The sequence below is a fragment of the Ananas comosus genome, linkage group 13 (assembly GCF_001540865.1).
Source record: "Ananas comosus cultivar F153 linkage group 13, ASM154086v1, whole genome shotgun sequence".
Lineage (NCBI taxonomy): Eukaryota > Viridiplantae > Streptophyta > Magnoliopsida > Poales > Bromeliaceae > Ananas > Ananas comosus.
In genome coordinates, this window is record NC_033633.1 from 11,442,668 (window position 1) to 11,461,660 (window position 18,993).

The 18,993-nt window shown below is 33.3% G+C and overlaps 2 protein-coding genes across 2 annotated transcripts; both read right to left on the reverse strand.

Annotated features, from left to right (window-relative positions):
• Positions 1,325-3,013, reverse strand: LOC109719573 (protein RADIALIS-like 4). Its single transcript, XM_020246336.1, has 2 exons — positions 2,629-3,013; positions 1,325-1,701 (listed from the first exon to the last, which is right to left on the reverse strand). The coding sequence occupies exons 1-2, from the start codon at positions 2,931-2,933 to the stop codon at positions 1,671-1,673; spliced, it is 336 nt and encodes a 111-aa protein (XP_020101925.1). The 5' UTR covers positions 2,934-3,013; the 3' UTR covers positions 1,325-1,670.
• On the reverse strand, positions 5,950-12,341 carry LOC109719630 (CBL-interacting protein kinase 1-like). The gene is made up of 13 exons (XM_020246405.1): positions 11,984-12,341; positions 11,806-11,868; positions 8,543-8,614; positions 8,300-8,407; positions 8,130-8,210; positions 7,968-8,021; positions 7,772-7,897; positions 7,331-7,543; positions 7,138-7,245; positions 6,846-6,962; positions 6,686-6,748; positions 6,529-6,603; positions 5,950-6,435 (listed from the first exon to the last, which is right to left on the reverse strand). Exons 1-13 carry the CDS (start codon positions 12,155-12,157, stop codon positions 6,301-6,303), a joined length of 1,389 nt encoding a protein of 462 aa, XP_020101994.1. The 5' UTR covers positions 12,158-12,341; the 3' UTR covers positions 5,950-6,300.

Sequence of the window (18,993 nt, forward strand, 5' to 3'; positions counted from 1 at the left end):
ACGATGAATGATTCACCATTCTCGGTTAACGATTCACTGCTTTCCTAATTTTTCACAAAAGCGGTGGATCGTTCATTGTCTTTTACTTATTTACTATTTTTTCTATATTCCAATCCTAATAACCACATAAATATTTCAACAAATCATATATAATCTTAACAACCTGAAAATCCTAATAATCGATTCATACAATCCTAACAATTAAATCACATATAAATTTGGCAGAATTATTTCACAAATTATAAAATTTTAGAGGATTGTTTTGTCAAAAAAGTCCGTAAATTTCAATTAGAACTATCTACGAGACAAACACAAGCGAGCCAGACCGGCTCAAAATTATTAGAGGCTGCCTCGTGTTTGGCTCGAGCTCGCGACGAGCTGGAAAACCCTAGTTTATGATCGGATTGCAATTTAATGAGCTAGCTCATATTTGGTTCGTTTATTAAATGAACGGTTAATTCAATCGCAAGCGCATTACATGTTGAATATATAAGCCTATTTGACTAGATTTTAAATTCATCATATTTTATTTTGAATTCAAATTAAATTGGAACTAATAAAATTAAATCGCAAGTACTTCTTCCTCTATTTTATTATCATTATTATCAACATTATTATTTTAAAAGAATTTACTTGCACATCTTAAAAGATGTGTAAATTTTATACTTCTCATCTTAGGATTCATAAAAATTTGGATAATTTTTAATAAAATCTAAAAACTTGATGTCACTAAGTAAAGAATGATAGCGATTGAATAAATTATTATTTAACTCGATGTTCATGAGCCAGCTCGTGTTCAGCTCGAAACAAGCTCGATATCTATCGCTTGTTTAATAAATGATCAAACTCGAGCTGAATTTTTCACCTCGAATTTTTTATGAGCCGAACACGAGCTAATTAGATTAACTCGTTTTTTTTCAGCTCAATATAGCTAAAAAATATTTATTACAAATTTTTACTATTTGGATTTTAGGCTAACTCAAAAAAAAAAAAAAAATCTACATTGTGTGAATTTAATTATTAGATTAAAAATCTATTTTTTTAAATTTTTTTCTAATTTTTCACCCAGCGGTAAAACTGATAATCTAACTTATTGTTCATAAGCTAGCTCGTGTTCGGCTAGTTAATAAAACAAGCCAAATACGAGCTGAATTTTTAAATTCAATATTCTAAATGAACCGAACACGAGCCGGTCCGAGCTCGCCCGTGTTCGGCTCAGGTTTACAGTGCTAGTCGAAAGTATAAAATAACCTAGGCCTATTTTGCTCCGAGGTTTATTTCAGAAAAAAGTTTTCACGCAGATACAATACAATGTTTTCGTGCAGATAAAAAAAAAAATAAATATATATAATTCGGCAATGTTTGGTTGGAGAATAAAGTGGGGGATAAAAGATAGACGTCCTCGCTATCTAGGAGGGGCGAGAACGAGATCTCAGTGATCAGACACCGATTTCTGACGAAAACACCCACTAATTTTGTTATAAGCAGCAGTTTATCATACAAAGTGTCAGATTTAAATTCACTTCTATACTAAATCGTTGATTTTATCGGCTATTCGAGCCCTTTTCTCAGAACAAGCAAGTTGCTTAGTTTCTGCAACAGGATCAGAAATCAATCTGCCTCTGATGAAACTTCAGAAGCTTCAATTTTTGCGGCTGCAGAGCAATGCTTTAAGAAGATAAGCTCAGTGGATCAAACCACCTGCATAAATATAAGTGAGACCATGCATCATTGGATCAGCTTATGCTTCCCTGTGGAATATATAAGAAAAGAGCACTAAATTGCAAATTTTGAGTCCAAAGTTACGTTTTGTGAGGAAGTGCTTCTCAGAGGTAGAACAGGAGATTCTCCTAAAAGTCAAGATCTTCGTGTGGTTGGTACTGAAAAGAAGGGTGCTCACCGCGGACAACCTCCGAATACGGGGTTGGAATGGCGAGGAATGCTGCGTTCTCTGTCTCAACGAGAGTGAGACTGTGGATCACTTATTCATGAAATGTGATAGAGGGTTTTATCCCCAATAAACTAGCTCTTTGTATTTGTAATACTGCCAATTCGCTCTGGGATGGGAGCCGGCATAAAAGTGGAGTGCTGGGTGGAAGGGAATTAGCGACAGTTGCCACAACGTGGCGGGTCATTTGGTTGGAGCAGAATAGAAGAATTTTTCAGAATTCTAAACAAACAGCAGGTGGCTTAGTGACTGAGATACGCGCACTTAGGAACATTTGGAATCCTTTTTGTTAATTTTTTTTTCTCCTAAAAAACAAAGGCCAAAATTCATACTTCAAATGAATGAAGCGATAGCATACTAATAATTCTAAAAGAAAAAAAAAAGGCAAAACAGGGGAAATTGTATATATTTCATCCAATAAAATTGTCACCAGAGTTTGTGGAACAATCATATCAAAGCCAATTACAGTTGACATTTGATAAACATCTAAAGAGATCAAGGATAAATAAATAAATAATGATGAAATATTATGCAGCAAGAGAGAGAGAGAGAGAGAGAGAGAGAGAGAGAGAGAGCAATGATAAATTTCTACAACCTCTCTTCCTATGTAAATTAAATTAACACTTAAACAAACTATTTCCAAAACAAAAAACAAAAAGAAAGCAATTAAGAACACTTACTGTTGATTCCAACAGAGTGATTCTCCAACACCTAAACATGCAACATATTCATAGTCAAGTGCACCAGATTCAATGATGCAGAGATCCTCCAGCAGGGCCTCATACCGCCGCCGCGCGTCCTCCGCGCTCTTCTCTCTTCCGACCATCGACGCGATCTCCGCCCACCGGTCAGGGCTCCGCTCGTCGACCGCCGCCAGCGCGAGCTCGAACCGCTTGTTCTCCTCCCAGCTCCAGCTACTACTGCTGCTGCTGCTGCTTGCAGCACTGGCACTTGCACCATCTTGATCACTATCTTCCATTCTCATAATCTTTATTCTTTGCACTACTGCAAGCAACAAAAAGTGTTACAACCACACACAAGAGGAGGAATATAATTTGTTATCACTCTTTGGCAAACATATATGAATGAATGGTGTTTTGCTTTTGGCAAAAAATTATAGGGTTAATTGCATTCAGATTCCTACAAATATAGTGAATTGCAAATATATCCTTATAAAGTTTAACTTTCATATGTTGTCCCTGCAAAAGTCCTGACGTTTTCAAATATGTTCATACCGTTAGAATCTGTTAGAATAGTTAGTTAATGAGATGAATTGACCTTTTTACCCCTCTTTAATTAATAGTTGAAATTTTTGAAGGGATATATTTGTGATGGTTAAAAAATCATTTCACTTATAAAATAGATAGTGATTTAACGGTAATAAATCAGAGGGACATATTTGAATACATTAGGACTTTTATAGGGACAACATACGAAAGTTGAACTTTGTATGAATATATTTATAGTTCACTATATTTACAGAGATCTATATGAAATTAACCCAAAATTATATGTAGGCACTGTCAATGTGACGCCTCACTTTTCAAAGGGTCATCCATCCTACAACTATTCTAGTCTTAGTACATTTAACTATCTTAACATTTTTGGTTTAGTCACTGCCTAAATACTATAGTCGGATTAAGAATTTTTAGTTCTATTATATATTAGATAGAAAATTATCTACGGTCTCACACTCAAACTCTATATATCTTTCTTTTTCTTATGTTGAGTTTTTTATCTTAATCTTTTTTCTTTTTTTTTTTGAGTGGTAGGGAATTATCCAGGTATCACCTTTCATTCAAAAGTCTAACCATTTATGGATCATTGGACATGAAAATTAAAAATAAAATCATACTAAATATAGAAGAATCATACCACAATCTGATCAAAAGGAGTAGAATATTCAAAAGAGTGCTCTATTTGTGTCTTTTTTTTAATACTTTGATTCCCTAAGATACTACTCTACACCTCATACCTAATATTATTATTATTATTAATTAATTAATTAAACATTAATTATGGCAAGTAGTAGACCTGGATAATATAAAAATTAGCTTAAGAATAATCTACACAATAATACCCAAACTTTATATCTTCTCATTGATGTAATACCCAAATTCTATGGGTAATGATCCACACACAAAAATCTCTTCTGCATCTAACATGTGACGATTGGACGTTACAGACTCTTCCTATTTAGATTCTCATGCGCTCAGCAGACTCAACTATATAAATAATTCAATATTACCAGGCGATATAAGATACATCTATGCTTCCGGCAAATAATATGACTTTGATATCAAATGTAACGACTCAGCTCATTAATGTTAACAACTTCGACTTAAGTTCTTTAGGTTAGTAATTTGGATCTAACAATTATTATTATTATTATTATTATTATTTGTGTGGCTCCTAACATATGAAACCCAAAAGTCTCACCATAATCCCAACCACTTTGTCACACTTTATGTTGAAAGAGATGTATTCTCTTTTTTTAATTTTATTTTCTTTTTCCTATTTTTTGGATTATTTTTTTGTGGATCTCAAAAGCATTGCTTATTTATAATATCTCTTGAATTATATGAAAAGAATCAGAATCTATCTATAAGATTTCATCTTTGTATGGTTCATATATAATATAGTGGGGCCAAAATGGGTATATTTCACACTACTAGTCCCTGAACTTTTGACTCAGTTTCATTTTGGTAACTTTTAAAAAGGATTTCAATTTACTTTCTAAACTTTCAACGGCGATTCGTCAAATTTTAATAAATTTATCGTTTCTTCATTCATCTTATACTTTTAATTCAAAGGTCCAACTTTTGTATAAACGAAAAAAAGTTACCCTCTAGTCGTAAATATATGTAATGACTAAATTGAAATTCTGATAAAAGTTTAGAGACCGCGAACGTCGAACTTAATATTTGAGGGCCAAAGTGAGAACCGCTGAAAATACGGGGCTAATATTGCAATTTACCAGGGTCAAAATTGTAAATGCAATGTGATAAGTACTTTAATAATAATAAAAGCCCCTTTCTCCCAATAACGTGTAGAATACTCCTGATCATTTTGCACACATTGACTGGGATATTATTCTAAGTTATCCTCAAAGAGAGAGTTGGAGAAATTTTTTTTTTTTGAAAAAAAAATCCTATCCATTTTGAGGATCAACTCCATTTAGTGGTGTTGTTTCAAAATGATTGAAAAAAAAAATCTATCCATTTTGAGGATCAAATCCATTTAGTGGTGTTGCTTCAAAATGAAGGAGTAGTTTTGTGATTTTTTATTTGGCTAAATTATATAAAATCCTTCCGTCAAAACTCGATTTTTCATTTTTCTCCCTGTCATTTAAAAATCTACACTTTGCCCCCTTGTAAAATGAAAAATGTTCACTTCGCCTCCTGCCGTTAGTAATTCGTTAGGGTTTCGTTTATAAAATATTATTATATATTTTTTTATGCCAAAAATGTTTTCAGTCTTCTCTCCCGTGAATATGGTGAGGGGCAAAATGGCTATTTTATTATCACAGTTTACACCGTACCTCCTGTAAATATTTTTCATTTTACAAGGAGTTAAAGTGTGGATTTTTAAATGATAGGGGAAAAAGTGAAAAATTGAATTTTGACAAGGGTTTTTTTTTTTATAATTTAGCCTTCTTTTTTTTTTCTAAAGCTATGTTATACTTTTGGTTGTCAAACTATACACCGAGTGACACTTTAGTCGCCAAACTTAATTTAGTTTTTTATATTCCAAAGCATTTTCTACTTCGTTTATATTTTTTCAGAAACAAACTTAGTTAGAAATATACAGCAGCTAAATTTCAAATTTGAAACCTCGTGTATTAACCATCAAGCCTTAAATCAACTGCGCGAGATACTGTTGCTAACTCAGCATGATTGTTAAAAGAAGTAACTCTCAAATATACTTTGCCAAAAAAAGAAAAATGTGATCATCCAATCATAGAGAGAGAGAGAGAGAGAGAGAGAGATAGAGAGAGAGAATTTATCTCACACACTACATATTGAACTTTAAGATGATACAAAATCCAAATTATCTACACAACAATTTGTTTGTCCCAACAATTAATAACTACACAATCACCTCAAAGTCATGAAATGCAATGCAAGCTACAATAAGAGGGTGTGTGGTATACAATTACTCAACACCCCCTTCAATTATTTTGATACAATACAGCATTTACAAAAAAAAAATATAGCTGTTTGATCAAACCACACTTGCTCTATGCAAATGCTCATATATACTAAAACTAGTTCTAAACTGTGTAATGTGCAGGTTCGGAAAAATATCGCAAAACAGCCCTTGAATTCTCCGATAAGAATACGACGAAGAAATCAGGCCGCAGCGATGGTAAATTTCCTCTCCCCCTCCAATGCAGCAGTACTGTGCTCCTGCATTAAGGACTGGTTGGTCGTCGCGACGTCCGCGCTTTTACAAACTCCAAGATCATCTAGTATCTTCGCGCATATCTGCATTAATAAGCGCTTTAACACCAAGCGATACGACGTAAGAAAGCTGGAACGCAAGAGAACTTTTACAGTAGATAGAATGAAAAGTTATGCCTGTCTATATGACGCAGAAACTCCGTGCGATTTTCTCAATTCAACGACGTACAACGACGAGTTGATCTCAAAGACCTAGAGTATCAGATGAGACCTTTCTGAGATGTGAGCCTTCGTAATAGCGCGGTAGAACGAAAAGTAAAGCAATATAACTTACCTCGACGACCATTAGAAGGGACCTAGGGCATGTGGATCCCTTACATGGCTGAATTACCTTCAACTGCGAATTTCCGCGGTTATAGTTTCAGCATAAATCCTACCTAGATAAATGTACATATATGACAATAAGGAACCAAAGTACTAAGATGGATATTAACCTTGGCATGTCCTTTGCGCACATGAAACCCCATTTCTGTGACAATTTCCTCGATCCTATCGAATAGATCCTTTGGTGAGAGAGTTGATGTGAATCTGATTCTTCTTTCGGAGACATCCTAATGATCCAATGAATCGGAATATATATTATCTTTGAGACCATTCTTAGATTGATAAAGTGCATGCAACAAAGTACACTACAGTCCTAACTACTACTAAGCTTTAGCCATGTTCTTAAATCTTAATCTTTTTCTCAAAATATATTTATCTAGGAATGGAAAAAAGAATAATTACCTCTTGTTCAAAGAAACCAGAGAGATCAAGCGACGAACACATTCCGATTAGCTCGAAAGCGTTAATGTGGTTGTGCGTATTCTCGTGTCCATGATCTGCTTCTGCAACCTTCAGTAATGAATCAATCTTGCTCAGTCTCACCACCAATATTTTAGAAGTCGAACCAAAAGCGGAAATAGGTAATATAATTTACCTCTTTGATCACGCAGGATTCATCATCTGAGAGCATATCTTCTTCTTCATCTCCTTCAGGCATAACCGGGACGTAATCTTGCTTAAACCAATTATCTTCTTTCAGTTGATCCATGTTTATCCTAGTTATAGGATTGGGGTCGAGCATCCTTTTTATTAAGTTTTGCGCGCCAGGAGAAAGCCATTTAGGGATGTGGACCTCACTCTTCGAAATCTGAATCGAATTATGTGATCAGAATCCCAATGAAGATCAAAAATAGCTTTTAATTTGCAAGCTAAAGCCCATTGCAAAACAAAATGGCAACTAATGGTCAATTTTTAGTCCACATAAACGAATGTCGCAAGCAGTTTAATACCTTATCATAAAACATACACCATAGCTGATTTCGTCAACTTCGAACTATACAAATATTAGAATGTAAAAACATAAACAGTTTATCACCTTGTGATAAAGAAGAGTGAGATTTTGATCGTCGAACGGAAGGCATCCTGTGAGGATAACATATAAGATGACACCACAAGACCACAAATCGGACTTGGCGCCGTCGTAACCTCGATTGGCAAGAACCTAGAGGAAGTTCCTATTAATAAATAGCCTAAAAATGAATTGATTCAAAGACATAATATATTCTTCTCACCTCCGGAGCGACATAATTAGGACTACCGCAGGTTGTGTGCAAAAGACCATCGACCTGAGACATTAAGTTGCGAAAACTTAGGCATATAAATAACAATAAAAACGAAACAAAACAACAAAAAGAAAAGATGGTTGTGAATTGGTATCTCGGAAATGTTTATACCCCGATTTGTTGAGGTAATGCGCTAAGACCAAAGTCGGAAATCTTGATGTTTCCTTTTGCATCAAGAAGCACATTCTCAGGCTACAGAAGAAGAACAAAGAAAATGAGACCTTTTAGTACTCAACATCTTAATGATAACACATTGGAATAAGTGAGGTGAGGAAATATACCTTCAAGTCCCTGTGGTAGACTCCCTTGTCATGGCAATAGCTCACAGCATCAATTAGCTGCTGGAAGAGCTTTCGTCCTTCGCGCTCCGAAATCCTCCCCTTCGATTCCTATGGCATTCACAAACATATAACTATCATCAGGTTAGGAAGAAGCACTTACTACTGAGTAAACATACTACTTAAGTTGCTATTGGATATATACAATGTTTTTTTTTATATGATATAAAGGAGAGAGTATCTTACTATTTTGTCGAATAGCTCGCCTCCGGTAACATGTTCAAGGACCAGGAATATTTTGGTTTTGCTTGCCAAAACCTATATAGAGAGAGAACAACATGAAGATGCTAGAGACAAAGCTTCCAAATATGTAAGCATAAAGTAGTTAGTTCTTAATGCAAACACAATTGGTAATAAGTAGTGACATGTCTAAAAAGAATCAAATTAAGCAGTAGAATGAACAAAGAGCTCCTCCTAATTGTGATGTAATTGTTTCAGAGTTCGAGACTGTTCGCGGGCTATTTCCTGTAAGATCGATCTTTTTCACATTACGATATCAAAGCGATTCGATCATCGTGATACGTCATATCAAGTCAGTTCATGTGACATGGTGTTCACATTACGATATCAAAGCGAGTCGATCATCGTGATACGTCATATCCAGTCAGTCCATGCGACATGGCTTACGCAATTTCCATCATTTCCGCGGCCTTTTGGAAGACATTCGAGGTATCCCAGATTGGCCGCCAGTTATTACAAAGGGAAAATAGTAGCAAGAATTAAACCCTTATTAAACTTTAGTATTACCGTAATCTAGCCCTGAACTTTTAATTCTGATCGCATGACTTAATAGGTTTCTGTCCTCAATCGAAGCTACTAATTACACAGCTGTTTTGGTCGCTTGTACTACATATAAAAACTGAATAGGTCTCTCTCTTTCCTCGATAGATTTCTCTCTATTACAGAACTATGCACAAGACATGCGATCAAAAAAAGGTTTGCTCGAGGAGAGAGGCTTACTGAACTAATTGATAACGTTTACTCGCAAAAGTGGTGTGACTTTAAGGGGTCTTTGTACAATTTTTCACCCTTATCATAACAAAACTTAATGATGTGGACCATTTGAGAATGGCATGTAGGGTGCAGTTGATGGGGTGCACTATACATGTTTACCATTTTCTACGGTTCTGGGACCACTAGTTCTAATTGGCTAAGTTTACTAGTTCTAATGGCTAAGTTTACTCCAACTGGATGCGCTTTTGCTCTGACATCTTAATCAGATAGGGCCTACCAGAAAAAGCACAAGCCATCACTTTCACTGTCCTTTCAGAGGAGCCACCTCACACAAAAAGACTTATTCTCAGGCCTGGTTTTGATAAGCGATTGATTTGGCCTGTCATCTGCAGGAAATATTTCAGAATACACGGGTATATTCGTGATGTGACGTTCCTAACTAATATTTTTAAATTATTCATTCCAACATAATTATAAAAAAAATATCTTTATTGTAATTTTTTTTTGAAAGAAGAAATATGATTGGCTTGTTATTGGTTATGTAGTGCAAGTGTGATACAGTAGACTTTCTCCATCAGCGGTGGGTTACATCTGAATGAACTATAGTTAATTTAGATTCGGGCATTCGGCAAAAACTCGGTACGGGCATAATTCAAACAAAATTCGTATCTCAATCTCTAAATTCTTTGAAAAATACGGCTTAAAAAATGGATTCGCGAATTATTCGGATACACGATTTATACGAAAATTATACGTTCACCAATTAAAAATTCGGAATTAAAAATTAGGCTGTTAAACTAAGCTTGTTTCTCTAAATTTATGCTACTAGGATATATAGTTATAAATTCTTAAGAATATAAAAATAGAGATTTACAAAATAAAGTAGATTAAGTAAAAAAAAATAATAGCAAGTTTTATTGTCATATGCATCCTCATCTTTTTCAAGATTCACATATTCCGAAAGTTCATAAAGTTTTTCAATAATTCGGAAAGGGATTTTATCCAAAAATTTTGCATTTTTTTTGACCGAATAGTTCGGCATACGCGAATTATTCGCGAATAATAAATCTAACTCAAAAATTCACATTTTATTCTGAATTTTTGGAAATAAATCGTATACGTACCATTTTATTCAAATTTTCAATAATTTGCGAATGTGTATACGTACCATTTTATCTAAATCGTATTGATGGTCGCCACTCACCTTTTAACTTTTTTTTATAAATCAGAAATTTTTACAAAATTTGATGATTTAATTTATTTTTTTAGCAAATTTCACTAAATCAACTAGTGACTAATAAATAATAAACCTATAAAATTCTAATAATTTTTTTTTGCTTAATTAAATATCATAATTTAAACTTATAGAAAAATTGGAAGTTGAGGGATTACATGAAGATGCTAACGCCGTTACAAGTCGCTCCGACTACTCCGTCAAAGACAGGGGAAATGTTAGGACGGTCCCTGTACTATTCTAATATTGCAAATTACTCCTCGAACTTTTCATTCACTAAATTTTGAACGGTCCTTGTTACTTATCTGAGCGACAAAATTCTGTACTTATCTAAGCGATAAAATTCTGTACTTATCTTAGCGATAAACAATTTGATTTGACTATCAAATATTTTAAAATTTTAATTTTGCTACCTCCGAGATAGTCAATAATATTTATTTATCTCCGTATATTTCGTGCAATTTTTAAAATTATAAATTTATTAAAATAAATAATTAGTTTAAATTTTAAAGTCAAACTATCATTAACCGATTTGGACCAAATAAATAAAAGTTTGAATACTAAAATCAAAATTTAAAAAAATTAGATGATCAATTCATAATAATCAATATATATATATATATATATATATATATATATGTTTTCTGTACTTTCGAAAGTACGAAGACTTTCGTATTTATAAGTTATTTTTGATGACATGACATCTGATTTGACGATCGGTTCCATTAAGTATAATTTATAATATTGAAATTATTTAAAAATTAAATTTTATACTTTTTCGATATTATTTACCACGTGATCAAAAGGTCTCAAAACTGACTATTTTAACGGTCGACGTGACACGTTTTTAAATTCAATAGTATAGAACAATCCAGATTATATGAAACTTTAATAAAAAATTTTACTTAATATCAAAGTAAGATCAATACTTCTGGATTAAAATTTGAGCTTTTTATTACTATTTTTTATGAAATTTTTATTTTCAGCCGTTTATTCTCCAGGTTATTTGTTCGCTAGACAAATAAAGTCAAAAAAATGTAAAATTTAATTTTTTAATAGTTTCAATAACGTAGATCATGTTTAACTGAATCGATCACTGAAACGGATGTCCCGTCATCGAAAATAACTTTCAAGCGCAGAAGTCTCCGTGCGCTCAAAAACACGCCATTCCGAACGTGAAATTCCCAAAATGCCCCTATCCCCTTCCAAAGAGCGAGAGAGAGAGAGAGAGAGAGAGAGAGAGAGAGAGAGAGAGATGGACCTCGTAAAGGCGAACGACATTAGGGTGCCGGAGCATCTTCAGCGTCCCAATCTCCCTCTTTATCTAAAACCAAATTCAAAAAAAATTTTCAAAAATTTCAAATCTCACATACGTATACATGTATGCCTATATGTATGTATGTATGTATGTATGTACGTAGGCGTGTAGAGGTAGGTACCTGGTCGTGGATTTTCAGGTCGGAGCCGACGCGGGAGCGGAGGATGATCTTGAGGGCGAACCCGGCGCCGCCGGTGTCGGCGCGCCGCGCCGCCTTCACCTTCGCGAAGCTTCCTTCGCCGATCGTCCGCCCGATCAGGTACGGCCCCACCCGCATCGCCTCCCCTCCGTCCATCTCCCCCCGGGCCAGCGCCGACCAATGCCCTCGCGACACGTACGTGCGACCGCCCTTCACCGGTTTACTCCCCACCCGTGTATATGCGTCGGAGCGACGAGGAGGACGCGTGGACTTTGCGATTCGGGACGAGCGTCGTTGCGGAGGAATGTGTGTGGGGGCGTGTAGAGAGGGGTGGGGGAGCTCGGAGTGTTATTTATAGGCGAGAATGAGCTGAAACCCACCCTCAACTGTTGTTCTTTCTGAAATTGGCCCCTCATAGTTGGGATATTTTCTTTTTACTATTCCATATTTTAAAGTAGGCCAATTTGCATAAAAAATCCACTAGTTTTGAGCCTTTGCAAATGCGGACCACTATCTGGGCCAGATTTTTCGCTGTCTGACTAAAATGCCCTTCGTCTACATCCGTCTCGCTCGAATTCGCTCAGATACGTATACCATAATGTACGGCCCCTGGGCGGGCATTAAATGCGCCTCGAGTATGGTTACGCAACCTCCCAGTCATCAGAATGCGAACAAAATCGGCCCTGTTATTCGCCGCCTCTTGTGTTTGCTATTTGGTTTTTAGAAATTAAATATGTTGAAACTATATGGCAAAAACTACACAGCCAACAACAAGAATAATAGTGCAACATGAAAGGTACAACGCAAAGAGAAATGATGCAACAATCCTTCTAATAGTGCAGCTTGTAGCTCGCACCAGTGCAATTTTTGCCACTCACAGTGCAACGCGAACATTCAATCTTTTTCTTTACCAGGACAACATCTTACTCTCCTGTTAGGCAGTCTTCCTCCTAAACTGTAAGACGCTCTCCTCACCAGCGTCCTATGCTGATAAACCCCTTGCCCTTGTAAGGGCAATAAATGCGATGCTGGCATTCAATCTTCAAAAAAATATAAAATAACATCTAATATGCTTTCTTAAACTTGAAAAATATCTAACATGCTTCCGGTCGACCAAAATATTCTTTTTAATTTCCACAACTTTTTAAAAATATTCTCAAATTTCTAGAATTTACTAATGGAATTTGGAAATAGAAGCGTATATTGGTAATTTGTAGATATATTTGAAAATTTGAAGAATAATTAGAGGGCAAATAAGAAATAGCTCCACTAAAACATATTAGAAATATATTCTTAGACTAGTTAAAAATTATATATTTTAGTATAATGACTGTACAATATTTTTATAATTAGCGATAATGTCCGATTATCATGTTAAAATTAGAATATTAATAACTAATACTGTATTTTTATGATAAGAATTAGTTTTATTCGTAGATTATATATGATAAAATTTAATTTGCTTTGATTCTGTATGTGATGTTTGCAATTGTTGGGTTAATAAGAATGATAATTTTGATTAGTCTACTAATATATTTCTAATTTTTGGAAATATGAAAAATATTAAAAGTTAATAATTTATTTTATTTAGGTAAGCTAAAAGTTTCATGGAACTAATTCAGCCAATAAATTTTAAGATTTATTTAAAATTTTATAAAATTGCCAATACTATTTAATAAACTATAGTTACTCAATTTTACTAAATAAAAAAAATTAAAAGGTGTTGGCTTAAAAAAAAAAAGCTAAGTCAAAAGGAGGCTGTTTTGAAGAATCCTATAGTAGAGGGGGTCTTCGTGCATTTTTACCTATGATTGGTGGTGGATCAGGGGAGTGAGGTACAGTCACTCGTGGTGTACGATCACCGCTTATTGTTGCCGATTTTAACGTGTTAAAATTAAGGGAAAACTTCAAAAACCCCATTGTGGTTTTACTTTTTTTCACTTTAGTACTCTGTGGTTTAAAATGTATCAAGTTAGTATCTGTATTTTCTCACTTTATCACTTTAGTATCCTGTGGTTTAAAGTGTACCAAGTTAGTATCTTGTGGTTTTGCACTTTATCACTTTAGTATCATGTGGTTTCGCACTTTATCACTTTAGTACCCTGTGGTTTAAAAATTATAGGGTACTAACTTGATACAAAAATAAAACCATAGGGTACTAACGTGATACAAAAATAAAACCACAGAGTACTAACTTGATACACTTTAAACCACAGGATTCTAGAGTGATAAAGTGAGAAACCACAAGGTACTAACTTGATACACTTTAAACCACAGGGTACTAAAGTGAAAAAGTGCGAAACCATATGGGGTTTTTTGAAGTTTTTCCTAATATTAATGATGATCTGTTTCGTTAAATATAATTCATAATATATAGAATTTTGGGGAATAAAATTTTAATTTTTTTAACATCGTTTATTTATTTAGTAAGTAAATCATATCAAAATAAACAATAAAAATTGAGCAAATTTTAAAATTTGGTTATAGGATTTTTGAATTAAGGATCAAAGATGTTGACCTTGATCTAGATAATTTAAAGTAATTACTACCAAAATTTGAATAAATTAAAATTTTTTACGCTGTCAAACTACAAACTCACGATAATAGCCATTGAAATTTGATAATTTTGAAATGATTTGATCATAAAGTAAACTATGCGGAAAAAAAATAAAATTTTATTTCTAGAAACTTCAAAATATCTCATATTAGTTTTAACGGTGTGGATCATTAATTTACACATTCTAAAATTTAAAAAAAAAGATTATAATTTTGGAACTCTGGTACTATAGATAGTATATGAGCCTATATATATATAGAGTTCGGCTACTATACTTTTATGAGTTCGATCGCCCTTATACTCATAAGTTGTTTTCGATAATAAAGCTTCCATATCAACAATCCACATCGTTGAACTTTATTTAGAGCATTTAAAACGCCTAGAAATCAAATTTTATAATTTTTCGGCATCATTTACCTTACGATCAAAAGGTCACAAAATTGACAAGTTTTAACAGCCGATATGGGATATTTGCTAGTTTAACGGTGTGAAAAAATCGAAATCGGTTGAATTGTTGATAAAAAGTCCTATTCACTACATAGATAAAGATCAATAACTCCGATCTTAAATTGAAAGATCCGATCATCCATTTTTAAGATATCGTTTGATTTTGACCGTTTATTTTATACCGCTTGATGAACTTTATTATGATTTCGAAAAATTACGAAATTTATTTTCTAGAAGTTTTAAATACTGTAGATCATATTTAACGGAGTTGATCGTTGATTCGAAAGCTCTATCATTAAAAATAATTTATGAGTATGAAGGGCTCTATACTTATAAGAGTATAGTAGCCCTAGCTAATATATATATATATATATATAGAGAGAGAGAGAGAGAGAGAGAGAGAGAACTGAGCTCCTATGCTTTTAAAAGTACCAAGTTATTGGTGCTTGTAGATTTGTAGCCATTAGATTAAGAGATATGCGATTAGAATGATGTGGGCCTCCTAGGGTTGAGTGGGTGGTTGGTTGAATAGTATAATCTAATGGTTGAAAATGATCCGAGAAGTAGATCTAACGGTAAAAAACTTACAAGCACNATATATATATATATATATATATTCCACACACCATTAGGCGGTGAGGATACCGCGTGGGTGGTGTTAGTGGGTGAGAATAAGACAAAAGATATAATAGAAAAAAAATATTTTTAAATTACAACAAATATTGAATTATCCTTATATACAGTAACTAGTTGTTCTATTTTATTTTTTATTTTTTTTCGTTGAATTCGGTTTAGGGGCAGAAACGAGCCGAGTCTGAGTGAGCTTAATTTGACTTGAAATTAATTTCGAACCTAAATTTAGGCTTAAGCTTGACATGAAATTGATTTGAACCCAGCTCAGGCGAGCCTACTTTTGAGTTGAGCGTGATCAAACTCTAAATGAGTCGCTTAAAATGCTCAATATCATGCTATCTATAGTTTAATTTTTAATAAAAAATTATCTAAAATTTGGTAGAAAAACACATCTAATAGTTTAATACATAAAATAAAAGCCTGAATATGCTATTATAATATTAAGAAAAATAATTTAGGATAAGCGACTATGCGAGTAAGTGAAAGAGAGGGAGAGAGAGAGATTAAAGTTTTACTGATTTAGTATTGTGGGCCAACAAATATATATGCCCAATAACCAAAATTCTATATACATATAATTAAAATTATATATATATATATATATATATATNTATATATATATATAGTCCAGCTATGGTGCTTGTAAAAGTACCAAATATTTGGTGCGTGTAAGTTTTTTACCGTTAGATCTACTCGGATCATTTTCAACCATTAGATTATACTATTCAACCAACCACCCACTCAACCCTAGGGGGCCAACATCATCCTAACCGCATATCTCTTAATCCAATGGCTAAAAATCTACATGCACCAATAACTTGGTACTTTTAAAAGTATAGGAGCTCAATTATATATATATATATATATATATATATATAATTAAAATATGTTATATATAATTATATATATTTATACATATTTTTATAATATATATATAGAGAGAGAGAGTGCAGCTGCTATACTATTGGCGACACTAAACGCTTTGTGTTATTAAGTTTTCCGTCAGTAGATCTATCATTTGACCATTTCCATCCGTTAGATCATAATATTCAACCAACCACCCACTCAATCCAAAAGGACCACAATCATTCTAACAGCACATCCTTTCATCCAAGAGCTGAAAATTTAATAGCATCAATAACTTGGCGTTATCAATCGTACAGTAGCCTAATTCTATAACATCAATAGTATATATATAAAACTAGAGTACTATACTATTGATAGCACCAAGCTATTGATGCTATTAGGTTTTCGACCTTTGGATGAAGGGATGTGCGGTTAGGATGATAGTGGTACCCTAAAATTGAGTAGGTGGTCAGTTGAATATTATAATCTAACATGTAAAAATGGTCAAATAGTAGATCTAATGACGAAAAACTTAATAGCACCGAGCAATTGGTACTATTGATAGTATAGTAGCTGAACTCTCTCTCTCTCTCTCTCTATATATATATTCAAACTTTTTGAGTCTAATTCGAGTGAACTTAGTAATACTTAAGCTCGGCTTGAAATAAATTTTGAATTTTTTTTTGTTCAAATTCGGCTTATTTAATTTGGAGTAGAGCTCGAGTGAGCTGAAATCGAGCCGCACACAAGCCGACTTGCTCATTTGCCAACCCTAACTTGGCTTAAGTTTTTTAATTTAATAAAAATACTAGTGGAGGATCGAATGTCTAACCAACCATTCAGATCCATGATAAATTTGAAGACTAACAGCTCAAATTTTTAAAATTAATAATTAGTGCCAACAAATAATTAATTATTAATATTTAAAATTTAAAATCTAATTCAGTAAATCGTATTTGTATCATCTAAAAAAATTATATATTTTAAAATTTATTAATAATGCGTCCAGCGGTTTTAGAAATCAATTGTAGAAAAGGACCCTCATCTAAATTGCAAGATTCAGTGTATAGAATACATAATTTTATAAATATATATAAAATATCATAAGATATTTCCAGTAAGTTTTTGGTCAGTACACAGAGAATGATTTAGCTACGCATGATCTAATCATTTCTAAATTGTTTCTTACTAAATTATTTTTTGTCACTTTACATATGAATGCTTATGACCTAAGAATTTGAAGCAATGTGCATTGTGAATTCTATTTAAAATATGTATTAAGACTCCTCAACCATAAGGAATTTTCAAATAGTATATATTTTTTTTATTGAGATTTCCTCACCTTTTTTCAAATTCTTTTTATTGTTCAGGGATGTTAACAAATAAATTGATTGACAATTTTTTAATTAACTTGGATTAGGAAACTGCTAATAGCTTATTAAGGCAGAGTCTTAAAACATGTTGGATCGTTGGCGCTAACCGTTAATCCCAAAAATTCGAACGGTTAAAAATACACAACCAATTCACTTAAAGTATAAAATATAATATTTACGGATATCGATTGTGACTCGGCCTAACCAGCCTCACACCATTTTGAACATGACTCGACTCAATCCAGCTCCACACCATTTCGAACGTGACTCGGTCTAATTTGGCCTTCCACTATAAGGTAGGATGTTGGCCTATTTAAGCCCACAACAAAAAAACGTTTAACTTAATTAACTGTGAAAACTCAAAGTAAAAAAATTTGAAGTTAAAAAGATGTCAGCTAAAAAAAAAAAAAAGGGGGGGGGAAGAGGAGGCTATTTCAGAATGACTTATAGTTGAGGGGGTTTTTCATACTTTTTTCTAACTTCTAATTTACAAAACAAAGTATTTAAATAACTAGCTAGGTTTCAATATGGATTTTGGAACTATATGTTAACAAATAGTTAATGTAGGAATCTCTCAAAAAAATAAGTAATGTAGGGGTCCTCTCTATTTTCAACATGATTATCATGATGTGATTGTGTGAATTGAGAGATACTTAATCCCATGTAAACCAAACTTTTTAAAATCTGTTTCCACTGTGCATAAAGCATCATTTATTAATATCTAAGATGCTGAAAATAGGAGTTTAATTCTATTATGCCAAAGTACAAGGGGAGATGGAACCACCGACCTCAAAGATGTTAATGTGGGTATAGTTTTCAAACTGGCAAGGACCAATAATAGACACTTTTAAAATAAAGTTAAGATTATTTTCGAGAGGTAATAATCTTTATTTCATTTCAGCAAGATCAATATATATATTTGATCGAAAATTTTAACGCTATATCACCACTTTTTATGAGATTTTTATTTTTAGCCGTTGATTTTGAACCCTTTCGATCGCTAGGAAAATGATACTGAAAAATCACAAAAAATATTTTCTAGCTCCATCATTAAAAACGGCTTAGGAGCACGGAGGCCTCCGTGCTCCTAATAGCATACAAGACCTACTATATATATATATATATATATATATATA

Coding starts and splice junctions, on each gene's coding strand:
- LOC109719630 (XM_020246405.1), bottom strand. CDS start 12,157: ATGGACGGAGGGGAGGCGATGCGGGTGGGGCCGTACCTGATCGGGCGG. Junction 8,022..8,129: donor CATTACCTCAACAAATCGGG/GTATAAACATTT, acceptor TTAATGTCTCAG/GTCGATGGTCTTTTGCACAC. Junction 7,898..7,967: donor CTAATTATGTCGCTCCGGAG/GTGAGAAGAATA, acceptor AACTTCCTCTAG/GTTCTTGCCAATCGAGGTTA.
- LOC109719573 (XM_020246336.1), bottom strand. CDS start 2,933: ATGAGAATGGAAGATAGTGATCAAGATGGTGCAAGTGCCAGTGCTGCA. Junction 1,702..2,628: donor TCACTCTGTTGGAATCAACA/GTAAGTGTTCTT, acceptor ATATTTATGCAG/GTGGTTTGATCCACTGAGCT.